This window comes from Podarcis raffonei, chromosome Z (genome assembly GCF_027172205.1).
Source record: "Podarcis raffonei isolate rPodRaf1 chromosome Z, rPodRaf1.pri, whole genome shotgun sequence".
NCBI classification, from domain to species: domain Eukaryota; kingdom Metazoa; phylum Chordata; class Lepidosauria; order Squamata; family Lacertidae; genus Podarcis; species Podarcis raffonei.
The window spans coordinates 17,976,312-17,995,267 of record NC_070621.1 but is presented as its reverse complement, the minus strand read 5'-3'; the positions used below and the strand labels follow the sequence as shown (position 1 = coordinate 17,995,267).

Genomic DNA, 18,956 nt, shown 5'->3' with positions numbered 1-18,956 from the left:
CCCATCACTCCACATTTCCTCCAACAATTCTTACTTCCAGATTTTGTAATATGATATAACCTTACAGATGTATAATACCATTATTGTACCAACTTCAACCCCTGTTCCTGGATTATCCTAGAGGTCGCAACAAAGGGTGGTTGCCGAAAGATTCTTTCCCATTCTTCATAAAAAATCTGTTCCTGAATTTCTAACTTGCAATATTCCTTCAAACTTTCCTTTGGTGATTTCTCCTTGTCTAATAACACTTTATACAATTTTGAAACTATTTTGGCCCTATCTGTCTTATATCCTTTCACTAATTCTTCGAAGGGTGTAGTAATTCTTTTACCACATTTTTTAACTTCTTCTGTGATAATCTCTTCTTAATCCAGAAGTTAACTCTCACTCCAGATGCAAATTTAAACCAGCAGACGTATCACCACAGTCACGATTTATAACAGTCTCAAAAGTAATTGGAGAAAGGAAGGCTTTGTTGCTTTGAATAAACACTCACAAATTTTTTATTGATAATAATCAGCTAAATAGTTTGAGGATCTATACAACTGTGTAACATGCAGAAAACAGCATTTTTTGAGAAATCAAAGACTGGAACTGAGGGAAGTCGGGGGTGGGGGTGGGTGGGTTCTGTAGGGGGAGGGAGGAAAAATGGGGGGGGGATAAGGATGATATGTTCCTGGATATGTTTTGTACTAATTTTGAATAAAAAAGTTATTTAAAAAAAAAAGAGAAAGGCTTTGTTGACCATATACCCTAAGGGCTGACATTAAGGACTATTATGTGTTTGGGCAAGAGGACTCTTTCAATCTTTGCTGAGGTTCTCTCACCAATAAGCACTTGCCCCAAACTTGGACCTCGGCACCCGGGAATTCACAAACCCACACCCACATCAACAGCTATTTCATAACATGGCACTATAGAATAATATAGCACTACAGAAATACTTTAATATAAAATGAGTTGTCTGAGAAATAAATGAAAATGGCTAGTCTTATTCAGGTAAGAGTGTGCAAACAGAACTGATTGCTTTGAGGAAAATAAAAATGACCTTTTCCTTTATATATTGATACAATAAAGCCCAAGAACACTTAACTCCATATACTTTGATGGGAATACTTTGTTATTTTATTTAGTCAGTTTAATTTTTAAAAACTTTTCTTTATTTTTCTTATGGATATGATTGTCTGTTTAGTTTTTGTTTGTTTCTGCATGATTGAAAGATCCAGCAAAACACACTTAATAAATAAATAAAACAAGCATGCAGCGTCCTGCATTTATAATATTTCTGGCCTATCAGGAATGCACATACCCTTTGGAAATCATACAAATGCAAATTGTTGTTAATAAAAAACATTAGTAATAACAACTGGTAATAATAATATCAATCAGTTTGTAAGTTTTTAGGAGAAAAATATACGTGCTGTGTTCTGCATTTACAATATGTATGATCGAGCCAGGAATGCTGACTCCTTTGGACATGATTCAAATGCAAACCAGTAATAATAATATCAGTAATAATAGTACTATTAACAATATTTTCTACCAGCCTTACGTCTTCAGGAATCAATAAATATTAGGTGTTTTGGATTTAATATATCCCCAGCCAGCCAGGAATATGCCAGATACCTTTGGAAAGGATTCAAATGCAAATCCGTGACGATAATTAAGTCAGGAATAATAACAGCACTACTACTACAAATTATTGCCGGTTTGGTAAGTCTCTAGGAAGCAAAAACGAGAAAGTCTGAAAGAGAAGAGCTGTATCACGCCCCTCGCGCCTTTTCCTAGTCTAAAAAAGCAAAATGAGGCGGGAGAGATGTATTAGCATGGAGGAAGACCCGGGCGGCAGACTTTCTCCTCTTGGAAATGCCTTCCCCCCTGGACACCCCCTCCTCAAAAAAGAAATAATGGGGAAACACATTTTTGCACCTCCCTCCACCCATGTTGCTCCTGTGTTTGTGTGTACACATACAGACGCATGTGAAACCTTCGCAAGCTTGATCCTCCTCCGCTTTCTGGTCCATACCGGGGGGTGGGGGGGTGGGAGAGGGGAAAAAAGGAGGGCGCAAAGAAAGAAAGGAGCCTGTGCTCCAGGCTGGGATTTGTAGTCTTGGCCGGGGCGGAGCACCTTTCCCAAGCTGGTCCAGCAAACTACGTTACCCAGCGGCCCCCGCGGCGGGGACGCATGAGCAGAGCGCCTGGCTAGCTCTGAAAAGACTCTCTCTCTGTAGCTCGTAGCACATCAATTCTTTACTTGCTTTGGAGAGAACTAGAAAAAAAAGGTGGTGGTAGTGGAAGGAGGGGGGAATCAGTCGAGCCCTACCGGCAGCAGCCAGAGGAGGTGGTGGTGGAGGAGGAGGAGGAGAAGGAAGAAAAAGCCCGGCCGGCCCGAGTAAGCAAGCTAGACGCGCTTCTGGGGGGGCTTCTTTGGTTTGTGGTGGTGGTGAAGGAGAAGAAGAAGAAGAAGAAGAAGAAGAGAGCAGGCCGCGGAGGGCGGAGGCAAAATCGCGCACACAAAGGCTCCTTTCCCTTCTCCAAGCGCGCCGCTCCGGCGTTTCCTTTTTGCGCTTCCTCTGCTGGCAACAGTGTAACAATAGGGCGAGCGCGCGGCTGCCCTGCCGCAGACGCAAGGAGGGCTCCGTGCGCCCTCGTTCTGCGCCGGACTCCCTCCCTCCTTGCCCGCCATCTTTCGAAGCGGGGAGAAGGGCGAGCGATCCCGCTTTCCTCCGGCCCGCGCTCGCACAAAGGAACGACGGGCAGGGAGAAGCTCGCCTCTCCAGCAGCCCAGGCCCCCCGTGCGCCCGCCGCTTGCCTTGTTGCCGCTGCTGCGCGCCTGGCTCCGCTCGGCTGGAAGCAGCGCCGCTTCCTCGTCCAGGCGGCTTCAGCGAGCGCCTTGGTTTGTCTCCTGTCGCGTCGCGCTCTGTTTCCTCGCTTTTCTCTCGGGGTGTGTTGTGTTTTTTTTAATTTTCCTGTGTGGTAGTCACTTTAGAAAACTCAGAAAAGATTGCGGGGGGGGGACTTTTCTCTTCTTCCTTAAAAACCCTGTTGCATATGGAGATCTCTTTTAGGGGCGATTGCAGTTGGTTGTTTGGTTGATTGGTTTGTTTATTGCATGTATATCCCATCTCTCCTCCAAGGAGCTCATGGTGGCTTACATACCCGTGACCCCATCTCCAAATTTTATCCCCAGCAGCAAACCTGTGAGATAGGTTGGGTTGAGAGTGGTTGGCCCCAAGGTCATGCCCACCCGGTGAGCATTATGGCTGAGTGGGGAATTTGAACCCTGGTTTTCCCATGCCCAAACCCAACACTCTAACCACTATGCCAGACTGGCTCTTAATGTGGCTCCATTACTCCCCATCACCAGCTTGGGCTCTGCACTCTCAATTCCGCAGTCAAAAGGTCCAAGGACCCGATTTTGGTCCCTGGAGTTAACTGGTGTGTCTATCTGATGTGTGTTGTACCTGCTGATTTTGACCTGTTTGCCTGGAAGGTAATCAGCTGATTTTATTGGGACCCCCAATCCTAACTATGTCTATATTATGGAAGTCTGTTCTCTTGCCTTCAGTGTGGCTTATTCCAATGGAATTGTGGTTAGGATTGCAGGCCAACTCCTTAAAAAAAGAGACATGGACAGGGATGCTGCCTCAAGCACTCTGCCCATGTTCTGGGGCAGCATCAAGGAGACTTAAGACTTGTTGGATTTACTTGGTTGTTGTTTATAATCGCTTCCAAAACAAGAATTTCAAACTGAGGAGCAGGCCGCCTCTGAACATATTCAGATCCCAAGGATTTGTTTTCTGTACCAGAACTGAACTAATTTTGCAATCCTTTTGCATAAAAAAATTCACTCCTGGCTCTTCATTTCATTTCAGTAGCCTTTTTTTGGAGGGGGGAATCCTTGTTTTGTTGCTATTGTAAAATAACTAGAAGTTGGAAACTCCTTGGTCTACTGAAGATTGCATGGATATCTAACAGTAGATCCCAATTAACTTTGGATCCTGTGGCTCAGTGCGTATATCACCTGCTTTGCATGCAGAAATTCTCAGCTTCAATCTCTCATGGCATCTCCAGGTAGAGCTGGGAGAGCCTCCCTGTCTGAAACTCTGGAGTCACTGCCAGTCAGTGTAGACAGTACTGAGCTAGACTATTCCTTTATTAGAACCAGGAGGTCTGGAACCTTATTTTATTTTGGAGAAAAGGCTACATCTGCTTTGCATGCACAGAATGATAGAAATGCAGAATTGGAAGTCCCAGGTCAGGCTGGGAAATACTCCTATCCCTACCTGGAGAGCCTATGCCAGTTAGTGTAGAAAATACTAAGCTAAATGGGACCATACTAAGGTATTCCTGTTTAATTTTGCCCTTTATGCAGAACCACAAGGACTAGACATTTTTAAGAAAAGGGCCATGGTTCAGTGGTAGAGCATCTGTCTTGCACATAGAAGATTCCAGGTGCAGTCCCCCACAGCTTCTCCAGGAAGAGCTGGGAAAGCCTCGCTGTCTGTAACCCTGGATAACTGCTGCCAGTCACTGGGCATTATTGAGCTAGATGGACCAATGACCTGACTCTGTGTATAAAGCAGCTTTCATATTTCCCTCCCTCTGCTCACTCCAGCTGCATTCAACTTTTTCAGACCCACAACCCACTATGAACACAATTCTGCACTGGGGGACCCATTTCTTAGTTTATTTCCCATATATCATTGTGGTGGTAGTGCTGCTGTTGCAAGCCACCATTGATCAAGTTACAGGGTGGAAGTTGCCCATGACCTGCCAGTTGAAGCCTGATGCCCTAGAGCAGTGTTGTTTTGTTTTGAACACATATTGTTCCAGAGTCCTCTTCCTTGGATAAGGAGAGCCCGCCTGACGCACTTGTAGCATTCTTGTGGAAGCCTGGTTGTGATATCTAGTTCCCGTTCAAGGCCAATAAGATTGTGTTGCCGGTTACATTGATCTCATTGGGGTGTCATCTCTGCCCAGAGTCTCTGTTGCCTTAAACTGAATGGTTGTGCTTATTAATTGTGTGACCCATTGCTGGAAACCATAGGAGGGGAAAGTGCTCTTGTGCTTGGGTCCTGCTTGCAGGCTTTGCATTGGGGCATCTGGTTGCCCTCTGTGAGAACAAAATGCTGGACTAGGTGGGCCCCCTTTGGCATGATCCAGCAAGTTCTTATCTTCTTCCTTATTCCTGGAGGCAGGATGTCTCTGGTTGTTACTTGCTGGGAGTCACAAGTGAGGAGAGTTGCTCTTGCGCTAGGGTCCTGCTTATGTGCCTCCAGATCTGGTTGGCCACTCTGAGAAGAGGATGCTGGACTTTGATGTTCCCCCTTTGGCCTGGAGGCTTGTGTGATAGACTGTCTTGGGCATGCAGGTTCTGTTGTCTCTGTATGCAAGGTGATGGGGAACAGCGGCTGGAAAGTGCCATTGTATTTGTGTCCTGCTCATGAGCATCCCATTTTGGGAATCTGGTTGGCCACAGTGGAAACAGGGTGCTTAACGAGATTAGCCCCTTCAGCCTGATCCAGTAGGCTCTTAAGTTCTTATGTTCACCTTTGCATCTAAGCAAGTGTGTTTAGGATTGCAGGCTTATTGGGGGTGAGAATCCCCTGCAGAAATCCATTAATGACAAATTCAACAACTGTGTGTCAGAATTTGGGGTTTGTGAGAGGGGGAGATGGTGGTCATGATGAGGGGGTATGGAGACAGTGGTCAGTAATACTAGGAACAGTTCATTATCCTTAAAATCATAGAATTGTAGAGTTGGAAGGGCCATCTAGTCCAACCACCTGCAGTGTGGGGCTTGAAACCAGAACCTTGAGATTAATAATCTCATGCTCTACTTACTGAGCTATCCCTTCCAAGCCAAGCTTATAGCACCTAGTATTCCTGGTATTCCATCCAAGAACAACCAGTCCTGACCCTGCTTAGCTTCGGAGATCAGATGAGATTGGGTGTGTTCAGGGTGGTATCCGTATATATGTCAGTGGGGGACCTCTTTTGCATATCCCAACCAGTGTTCAAAATCAGCCAGGCACCAGGCACATTTTGCACCTAACTATTTCCCACTTGTGACCGAGTGAGGTTGCCTGGATGCCAGGAAGGTGCTTGATATCTCCACCATCTGGAGGTGCATTTCTGAGGATCATTGGATCTTGACTGTTTTCACACATTAATACTACATCCTGTGGAATTCTGTCAGTTACATTTTATCTGCACAATCAGAATAAATTTCAGGAACCAAAATGCTTTTTCTGTGCATCCTAAGCAGGAGCAGTGAACAATTATAGCTAATTGTTGAAGCTTGTCTTCACTTACCCCATTCCACTGCCCTGCTCACAGTTGTGAAAAATATTCATATGTTACGAATGGACTGTGTCATCATTAAGAAAAAGAGCTAGGAATGGGCCAGTATATATGTGAAGTGTCCCTGGATAATGTGACTTTTCTTTAAGTTCTCAAAGTTCTTAACCTAGCTCAGGGTTGTCATCTGAACTAGCCAGATGTTTAACTGATAATCAAATATGTTAGTGCATCATTTGAAAAGTAAGACTTTAGAGTCATCTTGCCCAAAAATGACAACTAGACATTCTGTCTTGGCGACTGAAGCTTTGGTTTAAGGAGACATTTGGCCGCTACCTTATACATCTGAGTTTCTAACACTGCAACCAGGCACTGGGAAACAAACTGCCAGAAGGAGTCATTCCTAAAAGAAGTACAGTGCCAGTTCCTGGGTATCGCAGGAGGGGAGAGTACTCTTGTGCTCAAATCCCATTTGTGGGTTTCCCATAATGAGCATCTGGTTGGCTACTGTGAGGACAGGATGCTGGACTAAGATGGACCATTGTTTTGATCCAGCAGGCTCTTATGCTCTTAAGCAGGTTGAAACTTTGTGTTGGGTCTAAATCAGCCTTTCCCAAGCTGTCACCTTCCAGATGTTTGGGACCACAATTGCCATCAGCCCCAGCCTGTACAGCTCTTTAATGCTGGGGCTGATGGAAGCATGGCTGTTCCAACTGAGGACTGATGGAGATTGTCAGGGAGGGCACTGATTGAACATAAAAAAAGAGCCTTATTGAATCGCCATCTAGTCTAATATGCTTTTTGCAGTAAGGTGACCAGAATTGCTCACAATTCCTGGGCTAAGTTAGCTGAGTTTAAGCTGCCATCAAGGGTTTAAATTAAGTCACTGCTAGCTTGCTTTTGACCACTTCAGCCTTATCTATTTCAGTGGGATCTGAGTTCTACTCACTTAGTCTGAATCCAAGACATTGTGCACTTCCAAGGGTGTTGTGTTCATTGAAATACAGTTATGGACTCTGCTAGTATAGGTTCTTGGTGTTTACTGGGAAGCTTATTTCACTGATTGATGGTTCCCCAAGACTTGCACCCAAATAAGGCTACAGTTCTATGCTCACATAGAATTAAGTTCCATTTAACTTAGAGGGATGTACTTGCAAGTAAATATGCACTGTGCCAGGCTCTTGGTGGACAAGTGGCCTCAGCTTCCCCTGACACCTTCCTAGAATCATAGAATCATAGAATTGGAAGAGACCACAAGGACCATCGAGTCCAACCCCCTGCCAACCCCCTGCCTTCCTCCTTTCAAAGAGAACAAATTCACAGAGGATATCAAGGGGTACCATTGCTAGCCATGATGGCCAGGCTCTGACTCCATGATTAGAGGCAGTAATGCTTCTGAATACTTGTTTATGGAAACTGCAGAATGGGAGAGTGCTATTGTACTCTGGTCCTGATTGAGGGTTTAGGGCATCTGGTTGGCCACTGTGAGGACAGGATGCTGGAGGAGATGGGTAACTTTTGGCTAGATCTAGCAAACTCTGCTTAGGTTCTTAGAACGTAATAAGAGTCTTAATAATAATAATAATAATAATAATAATAATAATAATAATTTATGAATCCCTTTTACATGCATATCAAGGCAATTTGCAAACACACCATAAAAACCATAAAGAGCTAGTTTTAAAAACGGCACTAAAGAAAACCCAACTAAAGATGTTGGGGGAGCAATCACAAATAGCAGCTGCCAAGGTTGCAAAGCCAGGGCCAGTCTTCCCAAGTCCTTAGTACATGCAAGAGCACAAGACCAACCAGATGGTTCTGGGGGATGTGAGCTCAAGAGTTTCTTGGCCAAGTGGGGATTTGAACCCTGCTGCTGGCATTCGCTGGTACTTTGTTTATGTGAGATGCTTTGGGTGAAGGGTAGCTTATGATAAATACTTTTAATTACAACATAATGTTAGTCATACTTGGAGTAGACACACAAAAATTGATGGCCACGAGTAACTTGTTTCCATTAACTTCAGTGGGCTCTACTCTGAGTAGAATTTACTTGGGCACCGCCAAAATAAATCCAATTTGATCTACACTTATTATTTAGATGTGATCTTATTTGGGCTGCTCACCATTACAGATTCAACATTTTATAGTTGGTTTTCAAATAAGTAATTGGTTGATATGATTGAGCACATCTCTCTCTCCCCATTGCCTTATTTGACATAAGCTCTCTCAATTGCTTTGATTTCTGGAACTGGCACTGTTAAAGATGCCATGTAATACCCATTCCATGTCATTAAGAAATTCATCTTCTAGTGTGATGGCACCTACACTTTGGAACTCCCTGCCTAATGACAGGTGCCCTCACTACACTTTTTGGTGCCTGCTCAAAACAGTTTTGTATAGATAAGCCTACACAGGTATCTAGAAGGCTAGTGAATTTTTAGGATGTTGCTGGTTTTATTATTATTGTTATTGCATGCTTTAATTTTTTAGTATTTTTGCAAACTGCTTTGAGGTTTTTTAAACAAGTAAGCAGTACAGTATATAAAATTGTATGAAATAATAAAACATTGTTGGCATGTTCTTACTTTTAGCTGTTAGTAGTCTAGGAGTTATATTGGCGTGTTCTGAGTCTGAGCCATGTTAATGTCTTGCCCAATATATATATCCACCTAGCTTTCTTTCAATGTTGTGAATTTGTGCTGGCTGTGCTCAGTATGTGTTTCAGGATGGTAAGAAAAACGTAGTAGATTGGATTCTTTCTCTAGACTTGGGTGGTTAGAACACATTTTTTAAAACCTCTTTGTAGTGTAGTAAATACAGAAGGTTGATGCAGTGTTAGAAGCTCAGATATATAAGCTAGGCACCAATATAGCTCCTTAAACCAATGTAATAGTCACCAAAACGGAATGCCTAGTTGTGATTTTTGGACCAGACGGATCGAAAATCCTATTCTTCAATAGAACATTTTAGCTCCTGAAATTCATTCTAGTTGTGCAGATAAAATATGGATAGAATTTTACAGGATGTGTTGCTAGTGTGTGAAAACAGTCAAGATCCAATAATCCCCAGGCATGCACCTCCAGATGGTAGATGCACCAGGTGTCATCCTGGCACTCAGGCATCTTCACTTGGTCACAAGTGGCCGAAAGCAAGGTGCAAAATGCTCCTGGCAACTTTTGAATGCTGGGTTTATGTCTGATTTTACAGAAGTCACAGAGGAGCTTATTCCCCACTCTTTTTCCTGCCACTGCATCATCATTGTAAGGAGTCAAGATGTAATTCCAGTCTCTGAGCAAATTTCCTCCTAGTCCTTCTCCAGAAATAGGCTCTTGTGCCATCAGTTGCTATGAACAAGGCCAGTTCTAAGGATTGCCCCATAAATGTGATTGCCCTGCCAGTTGTGCTCTTGTATGTACAAAGGACCTGGGGTGGTGTGGCTTAGGGTGCAGCCTTGGGCTGGCCCTGGCTTTGCAGGCTTAGTAGACAGCTGCTATTTGTGATTGCCCCGCAAGCTTCTCCCTTGTATGCAAGAAAGGACTCGTGGTGGGGAACCATCCTCCTTCTCCTCCTCCTCCTTCTCCTTCCATGTCATAGAACTGGAGGGCCTAATGAGATTTGGCTCCTTGTGATCAAAAGATCGAGCCCTCCACGATGTGTCTTCCCTCCGCCCTTTTCTAGAAATCATCGACTGATGTTTTGCTGTCCTCTCCCTGCTCTCCAGGCTGCATGGCTGGTCCCTGGGAATGGGATGCCCATCCCATCCAGGGATCGTAGAAAGACAACGATTCCTTCCCGAGGACCTGCTGCTGCTGCCTTGAACGCCAGCAAGTCGAGGAGGAGGCAGGAGAAAGATGTCTGCTGCCACCTCAGCCATCCAGGCTCCCCAAGGCCCTGCGAACCCACCTCCCCCAGAGGTCACCAACTCAGCCAAGCCTGGGCGGAAGACCAACCAACTTCAGTACATGCAGAATGTGGTGGTGAAGACTCTGTGGAAACACCAGTTCGCCTGGCCTTTCTACCAACCTGTTGATGCAATTAAATTGAATTTACCAGTGAGTAATGTTTCTTATTTCTGAGGTGTTCCCCCACTTATTTAAAGGCTACCAGCCTGTTGATGCAATTAAATTGAATTTACTAGTGAGTAATGTTTCTTATTTCTGAGGTGTTTCCCCACTTATTCAAAGGCTCCGACAAGACATCATCTGTTGTCATGAGGAACCATAGAACCCACTGCAATGCAGAAATCACAGCTATAGAATTCCCAAAAGATGGCCTTCCAACCTCTGTTTAAAAACCTCCAAGAAGCAAGAGTCCACCGTCTTCCAAGTTCCATTGCCAAGCAGTTACCGCCAGAAAGTTCTTCATACTGTTTAGTCAGAATCTCCTTTCTTGTCATTTGAATCCTTTGGTTCAGGTCCTCCCCTCCCAGAGCAGCAGAAAAGAAGCTTGCTCCGTGTTTCATGGGACAGCTCCTGGAGTTTCGGAGCAAGGTGTCACCAGTACGCTGATGACACATGCAACTCTACTTCTCCCTGACATCTGAATCAGGAGAGAATGTGAAAGCTTTGGACCTGTGTCTGGATGCAGTGGTGGACTGGATGAGAGCCAGTAAACTGTGTTAGATTCCTGAGAAGACAGAGGCTCTTAAGGTGGGTGGGTCCCATGTCTGGAGATAGGGCAACCCCACCGAGAACAGGTAACTTACCTATCTCTGAAGGAGCAAGTGCGTAGTTTGGGGGTACTCCTGGGTACATCATTTTCACTAGAGGCCCAGGTGTCCTCTGTGGCTAGGAGTGCCTTCTACCAGCTTCATCTGGTTTGCTAATCACAGCCATTCCTGGACACTTGGACAGGGATACCCTTGTAGTCCATGCATAATCTTGAGCCTGGATCGCTGTATTGTGCTCTGTGTGGAGCGGCCTTGGGCCTGGTTTGGAAGCTCCACCTGGTGAAGAATGCAGCATCCAGATTACTAAGGAGAGAGTCTGGTTGAGAACATGGGACACCCTGCTCTGGTTCCCCATCTACTACCAAGCCTGGTTTAAGGTCCTTGTATTAACTTACAAAGCCCTGAGCAACTGAGGTCCAGGGTACCTCAGGGAGTGCCAGAACCCTTGTATCCCAAGTCCATCGCTGAGATTCTCTGCAGGAGCATCATTTCCTGAGTTGGTGAGACTTATTTGGTAGCAAGAAGAAACTAAATCTTTAGGGTCATTGACCAGTGCTGTGGAACTGCCTGCCACTTCCATCTCAACCTTTAAATGCCTCCTGAAAACTTTTTCAGTTCCCTCAGACTTACACAGGAAATCAATACATCTTTTCCACAATAGTTAGCTGGTTTTTTAAAATCTTAACTTTTTATATGGATTTATGTATAATGGTTGTAAACTGCTCTGATTTTTGTTGTTGTTATAAAATTGGGATATATAAATATGCTTATAAATAAAATATGCCATCATCCCTGGTCATTGGCCACGCTTGCTGTGGATTACAGGAGATGGAGATGTATTTACTTAAATAAAAATTAATACACCTCCAATACCTGTAATTTCATAATGTAATGTAATTTTGTTTCATAAAATTTATACTCTACTGGATTGTAAAAAAAGAGAAAAAACGCCTCAAAACAGTTTACAAAGAGTATTAAAAATAATAATTCTGTAATGAACAACATCTGGAGAGCCATGGGTTTTTCATCCCCCACATTACACTTAACCATGGTTTGTTTCTTGTAACTATCGCCAAATGCTGCATATGATTATCTAAACCAGCGGTGGGAAACTTCCTTCAGCATGTGGGCTGCATTCCTGTGTGATCTGCCTTTCGGAGGCCACAAGCCTTCACCCTGGCTGGCTTTCTGCCACTGGTGTGTGACTTCTTGAAAGGTTCCCTATAGGTCCCTCTAGCTGAAATGGTCCCGCCCCCTCCCCAAATAATTAATAAACGAGATTTCCCTCCTCCCAACAGGATTACCACAGAATAATTAAAAACCCGATGGATATGGGGACTATCAAGAAACGGCTGGAACACAACTATTACTGGAGTGCCAGCGAATGTATGCAAGATTTCAACACCATGTTTACAAATTGCTACATCTACAATAAGGTAAAGGATCTGGGGGCTGAGATTATGTTGTCGGGTGTTGTGTCCTTTTAGTATTCTGAGGAGGTCCAGACTATGAAACAAGCCGGATGAGAACTTTAGTGCAAGTGGTGTAAGTCCTTTAAGACCTTTAAAGCCCTAAACGGCCTCGGTCCTGTATACCTGAAGGAGCGTCTCCACCCCCATCGTTCAGCCCGGACACTGAGATCCAGCACCGAGGGCCTTCTGGCGGTTCCCTCATTGCGAGAAGTGAGGCTACAGGGAACCAGACAGAGGGCCTTCTCGGTAGTGGCGCCCGCCCTGTGGAACGCCCTCCCATCAGATGTCAAAGAGATAAATAATTATCTGACATTCAGAAGACATCTTAAGGCAGCCCTGTTCAGGGAAGTTTTTAATATGTAACGCTGTACTGTTTTTAACACTGATTGGGAGCCGCCCAGAGTGGCTAGGGAAACTCAGCCAGATGGGCGGGGTATAAATAATAAATTATTATTATTATTATTATTATTACTCTGAAGATGACCAAACACTATTAAAAACACTTAACCGTGCCTACAATGTGGCAGGGTGGGCCTGCAAAAATGGCTCATTTTGCAGCTCACATTGTGTCCTCTAGTAACCAGCTGGTGGAGATATTTTGGAGGGTCTGAGGGTTACTGACTCCCACTGTAGAGGAGGGACCTCGAGCCCTTGAAGATCTGCTGTGATCAACTGGCTACACACTTTTGAGGATAAAATCACTCAGCTTTGGAGGGATCATGACTCTGTGCTTGTTGCAGCTCTGGTTGAAGTACCCATTGCTGCCATGAAGGATGTGTTGTGGGATCAGTTTCTCCTCATGCAATCAGCTGATGTGGACGAGATGCTGCTGTCAATGCGTCTGACCACATGCAACCTTGACCCCTGTTCCTCCTGGCTTGTTAGATCTAGCATAGTGGGACTGACTGGTTGGGTCCAGAGTGTGATTAATGCTTTGCTGCATGAGTGGGTTCCTACTGACATCAGACAGGCACCTTTGATCAGCAGCCTTAGCGCTGTTACAGGTGCTACATAATACTTGTTCCATGTTTGTAAGAACTCAATATTTTAGTGTGGCAGCACCTATACTTTGGAACTTCTTGCCTATTGATATCGGAGGGATACCTTCGCTATACTTGTTTCAGCACCTGCTAAGAGCTATATTGTTTAGATAAGTTTACCCAGATGTTTTAGAATATTGGTGCAAATTTTGATCTGTTTTTTAAATTTTTTTGAAAGTTTTAAATCCTTGCTGTTAATTTTTCTAAGTGATGATCTTAATTGTCTTTTTCTTTCTTTGTAAACCACTTTGAGGTCTTTCCCCACCACACTCAAGTGGTGTATGAATGTTATGAAGCAAGCAAATAAATAGATGTGAGGTGTCAAGCCTTCCTGTGTGTCCTCCCCATGACTTCCTGCTTTCTCCCACCCTGTCTCCAGCCCACCGATGACATCGTTCTCATGGCCCAAGCCTTGGAGAAGATTTTCCTTCAAAAAGTCGCTCAGATGCCACAGGAAGAGGTTGAGCTCTTGCCTCCGGTTCCGAAAGGCAAAGCGCGGAAGATGGCTGGCAGCGGGCACAGCACAGGTTGGGATGGCATCTGTCATAGAACCATAGAATTGTAGAGTTGGATGCATCCTCTAGAGCAGGGGTGTCAAACTCAAATTCATCGGGGGGCGCATCAGCAGTTTGGTCACCCTCAAAGGGCCGGTTGTATCTGTAGGACTATGTGTCCACTCAATATAAAAACAAGTGGAGGTTTCCTGAATGCATGTAAAGTGAAGTTTTCCTGTGTAGAACGGCCGGCGCCGCTAGAGGGCAGACGTTCTCTGGCTTGTAGGCTGCCGTGCATGCACTGAAGAGGCGGCTTTCTTGTGTCAAAAAAAAAAGCGATAATAAGAGGTGAAGGCTGGCGGCCGGCGGCGGCTACACGGGCCACATGACGAGGTCTGGCGGGCCGGATTCGGCCCGCGGGCCTTGTGTTTGACACCCGTGCTCTAGAGTCATCTAGTCCAATCCCTTGCAATGCAGGAATCACAGCTTAAGAATCCCTGGCAGGTGGACTGTAGAGTTAGAAGTAACCCAGATGGTCATCTAGTCCAATCCCTTGAAAGGCAAGTGGATTATTTATGGATGAAGCAAATAGGGAAAGAGGTGTAGCATCCAGAAGGTCCCAAGTTCAATCTCTAACAGCAGCTTGTAGGACTGCAGAAGTGTCCCTCTTTGAAACCCTGGAGAGCGGCTGCCAGTCAGTGTAGACACTATTGAGTTGGATGGACCAAATGTCAGACTCTTATAAGGCATCTTCCTGTGCTCCTATTGAACACAGCTCTTTATTCAGAACCATGAGGACTAGAATCTTAATCTTTAGGGGAAGGGCCATAGCTTAGGGATGGAGTGTTTGCTTGGCATGCAGGAAGTCCCAGGATAAGCTGCCAGTGGCATCTCCAGGTAGGGCTTGAGGAGAGCTTTGGCTAAAGAGCTGCTGCCTGTCAGTGTAGACAGTGCTGTGTTAGATGGACCAGTGGTCTGACTCAGCGGAAGGCTTCCTATGTTCCTATCTAATGAAGCCCTGCATTCAGAACTGTGAGGACTTGAATCTTGTTCTCAGAAACATTAAAGGCTAGCAATTTTTTCCCTGCAACACTTTCCTAGTTACAAAGAAGGAGGTAAGGTTCAGGTAGAGGATTTTAATTATTTAGAGCTTTTCTATGGCTCTCTTCACTCAAAAAGGCTCACAGGAGTGGCTTAAAACAAGACAAGTCCCTCCTCATAGGCTTACAGCTTTTTTAAAACAAAACAAAAACACCATAAAAACAACCCATGAGGGAAAATGGAGATGGATTGGAAGAGGAACAGTAAACTTAAATAATAATATTCTTAAATAATATCTGTTTTCATGATTCAGAAATAGTTCAGGGGTAGGGCTGTGTGATATCTGGTTTTCAATATGACAATATATCACCAGCTAAACATTATGATATTTCAGTATATCACGATGCTTGAAATAGGGCTGGAACTATGTAGAGGTGAATGTGGTAATGCCCTGGCAACTGCTCCTACCTACAGGTCTAACTCTAAAATTGATAGATTTTTATTTACCTTTAACATATTGTTAAAACTGTTATATTATAATACTACTGTACTGATAATGTTTAAATTAGCACATTTTCTCTAAAATTAAAGCTGTAGAAGTAATTCAATAGCATAGATATCAAAGGTAAGGTGAGAGAATGTTTCCTAAAAAATAAATTACATTACGAAACAAGAAAAAAAGCCAATTCACAATCACTGTCACACTTTTAGATATTCAAATATATTTCACTATTGAGTCTTCGTTGAATGTGTGCATCCCACAACACCAGTTATTAGATTGTTTGTTAATTTTATTTTCTAAACCAGGCCAAAATAGAGCGAATGAAATGGATAAATTTTAACAGAATAAAAAAATTGATAAACAAATTTTATATTTTTAGTGCCAGGGGAATCTGCATTTCTTTTATAATCCAGGCCGAACCAGAAAGAATGGATAGAATTTTACAGAATAAAAAAAGATTAAACACACTCTCTCTCTCTCTCTCTCTCTATATATATATGCAAGGAAAATTTGATGCATTTAATTATATGAAAATTTACTCATTGATAGTGTGCTTCAACAGTAACGTTACAGATTTCTGGAGAATATATTAATGTTAATAACTTAATAATAAATGTGTGAGAAAGCAAAGGGGTAAGAGGAGAATCGAGAAGAGTTCCAGGGTAGGGAGGAGGGTCTGGAGGAGAAAATGAGGAGCATAATGAGGGAGACAGTGACAATATTGCGTGCGTGCGTGTACACACACACACAGAGAGAGAGAGAGAGAGAGAGAGAGAGAGAGAGAGAGAGAATACATGCAGATGGGGAAAAGAGGGAAGTGGCCAGAGCAGCATGTTTTTCTTTCTTTTAATCTGAAGCAACTACGGAACATGTTCTTCAGCAGTTTCTTTGGGACAGGGGAGGTGGTGGAGGGGGGCGGGAGAGCTACTTTAAAGTTAAGAAGAGGAGCTGCTGCCTGCTAGCAGAAAGAGGCTAAGTTAATTTTTATATATACAGTGGTACCTCAGGTTACAGACTCTTCAAGTTACAGACGCTTCAGGTTACAGACTGCTAACCCAGAAATAGTACCTCAGGTTAAGAACTTTGCTTCAGGATGAGAACAGAAATCACACGTCGGCGGCAGCAGGAGGCCCCATTAGCTAAAGTGGTACCTCAGGTTAAGAACAGTTTCAGGTTAAGAATGGACCTCCAGAACAAATTAAGTTCTTAACCTGAGGTACCACTGTATAAAAAACTGCTCTGCGTATTCATAAAAACAAAACGCGCACAAACACAGGAGATGGAGAGGGAGGGACACACACACACACACACACACACACACACACACGACACAGGCAATCACACACCCACAACCAAGAAGCACAGCAGGGGGAAGAAGGAAACGGCTCTAATGCCACAGCAGCGTGTTTTTCTTTCTTTTAATCTGAAGCAACTACGTAGTGTGCTTCTCTGCAGCTTGCTTGGGATAGGGGAAGCGGGGGTGGGAGAGAGGGGAAGAGCTACTTTAGAGTAAAGTTAAGACGACCTGCCGCCTGCCAGTGGAGAGAGGCTGGGTTAATTACAACAACAACACAAGGTGTTCTGCTGCTTCTCAGAAACAAAACACAAACATGGGAGTGGGGAGGGAGAGAGACATACACACAGACAATCGCACACCCACAACAAGCACAAGAAGGGAAAGAGGGAAGCGGCTCTTACGCTAGAGCAGTGTGTTTTTCTCTTTACTACTCCCCCAGTTTATATTATTACGTGAGAACAGGAGGAGAAAGGGGGCTCCAGATTCAGCAAGAGCCTGGCGTCTCTGAGGGAGGGAAGTTCCTGCTCGCAGGTTGTTGAGCTCCACCTGCTCAGGAGACAGAGCACTCAGGCAGAGTTAGAGTTTTTGCCTGCCACTGAGGAGGCAGGCAGGGGAGACGGAGAGCTAAGGCAGAGAGTTTACCCTGCAGTGCACACAAAGTTTCTAAGTGAGCGATTTTTGCGTCAGCCTGCTGCTGCTGCTGCGACAGGAAGCACAGAGAAGCAGCTGAGGCAGAGTTAGCAATAACAATGGCTGCAACAGGACAGGAAGCAGCGTTGGCTTCCCGATTTTTGCAATATCATGCTTTTTGACTATTGCACACAAGCACACACACAACTCACAATATATTGCCAGGTAATTTTTTAAAAATGGGTATCACAATTTGCTCTTAATATTGATTATAGTGGTGCCCTGCAAGACGAATGCCTCACAAGACGGAAAACTCGCTAGACGAAAGAGTTTTCCGTTTTGGAGGTGCTTCGCAAAACGAATTTCCTATGGGCTTGCTTCGCAAGACGAAAATGTCTTGCGAGTTCCTGTGGGTTTTTTTCCCTCCCCCCCCTTTTCTAAGCCGCTTATCCGATAAGCCGCTAAAAGCCGCTAATAGCGCTAATCCGCTAATCCGTCAATGGGCTTGCTTCGCAAGACGAAAAAACCGCTAGACGAAGAGACTCGCAGAACGGATTCTTTTCGTCTTGCGAGGCACCACTGTATAAGACAATATATTGATATATCGCCTGGCCCTATTCAGGGGTAGGAAATGCCTGTTGGAGCTTGCTTTTTGGCAAAAGCTAATGGAACAAGACGTTGCAGAAGACCTTGCAGTCATGAAAGAAAGGAAGAAGGGAGAGGGAGGGGAGAGGGGAAAGAAGAAAAAAGCAGCAAACTCGGGCACCGTTTCTTAAACAGTAATTATCATCATGACCAGCTGGGGTAGAATGTTTCTGATTGAGCTGGCCTTCATCCCCAAAAGAACCAGGGAGGGGTTTGCTACTTTGACCCTTTTCTCTCTTGTTTTTCTTTTTTTTAAAAAACAACAACTAGGAGCTCAGCACCCAGCAGCCTTATCTTCCGTGTCTCCATCAGCCCCCTTCCAGAATGTCCCTCCCTCCGTGTCGCAGACGCCAGTCATCGCTGCCACGCCCGTGCCAACCATCACCGCGAACATCTCCCCCATTGCTGCGGCCCCTGCTGCTGTGCCCCCACTGCCTCCCCCTCCTGCTGCCACTCCCATCATGCCTGTGGTAACTGCTATGTCACCTATTGTCAAGGTAAGCAAAAGAAAATAAATCCAACCCACAGGAATCATAGAGTAGGAAGTACCTTTTATCATACAGTATGTGGTGGACGTGTAAAATGGCTAAGAGCTTCTGGGAGATGATACATAATGAATTGAAAATAAAAATGTTTAAAAGGAAATTTGTAAAAAGACCGGAAGTTTTCTTTTAGGAATAATTGAGGCAGATATACCTAGAGATCAGGAAAATCTCATATGCAACTACAGCAGCCTGAGTGGTATATGCTTAGAAATGGAAGGAGGGCACAATACCAACAAAGGAATGGCAGATTATATTGATAGAATATATAGAAATGGCTAATTTGACTAGCAGACTAAGAGACCAGGATGAAAGAATTTT

General features: G+C 44.3%; 1 protein-coding gene across 6 annotated transcripts in view; it reads left to right on the top strand.

Annotated features, from left to right (window-relative positions):
- Positions 1-2,181: 2,181 nt before the first annotated feature.
- Positions 2,182-18,956, top strand: part of BRD3 (bromodomain containing 3) — a 36,164-nt gene continuing 19,389 nt past the window's right edge. For 3 of the 6 annotated variants that reach the window (XM_053374221.1, XM_053374220.1, XM_053374215.1), the window contains exons 1-5: positions 2,182-2,392; positions 10,025-10,355; positions 12,271-12,408; positions 13,864-14,011; positions 18,364-18,590. In XM_053374221.1, the coding sequence (XP_053230196.1) occupies positions 10,155-10,355; positions 12,271-12,408; positions 13,864-14,011; positions 18,364-18,590 (714 nt within the window). In that variant the 5' untranslated portion in view covers positions 2,182-2,392; positions 10,025-10,154. Of the gene's footprint in view, positions 2,393-2,454; positions 2,945-10,024; positions 10,356-12,270; positions 12,409-13,863; positions 14,012-18,363; positions 18,591-18,956 lie in introns of those variants that run through there. The other 3 variants (XM_053374218.1, XM_053374217.1, XM_053374216.1) reach the window with 3 other exon arrangements.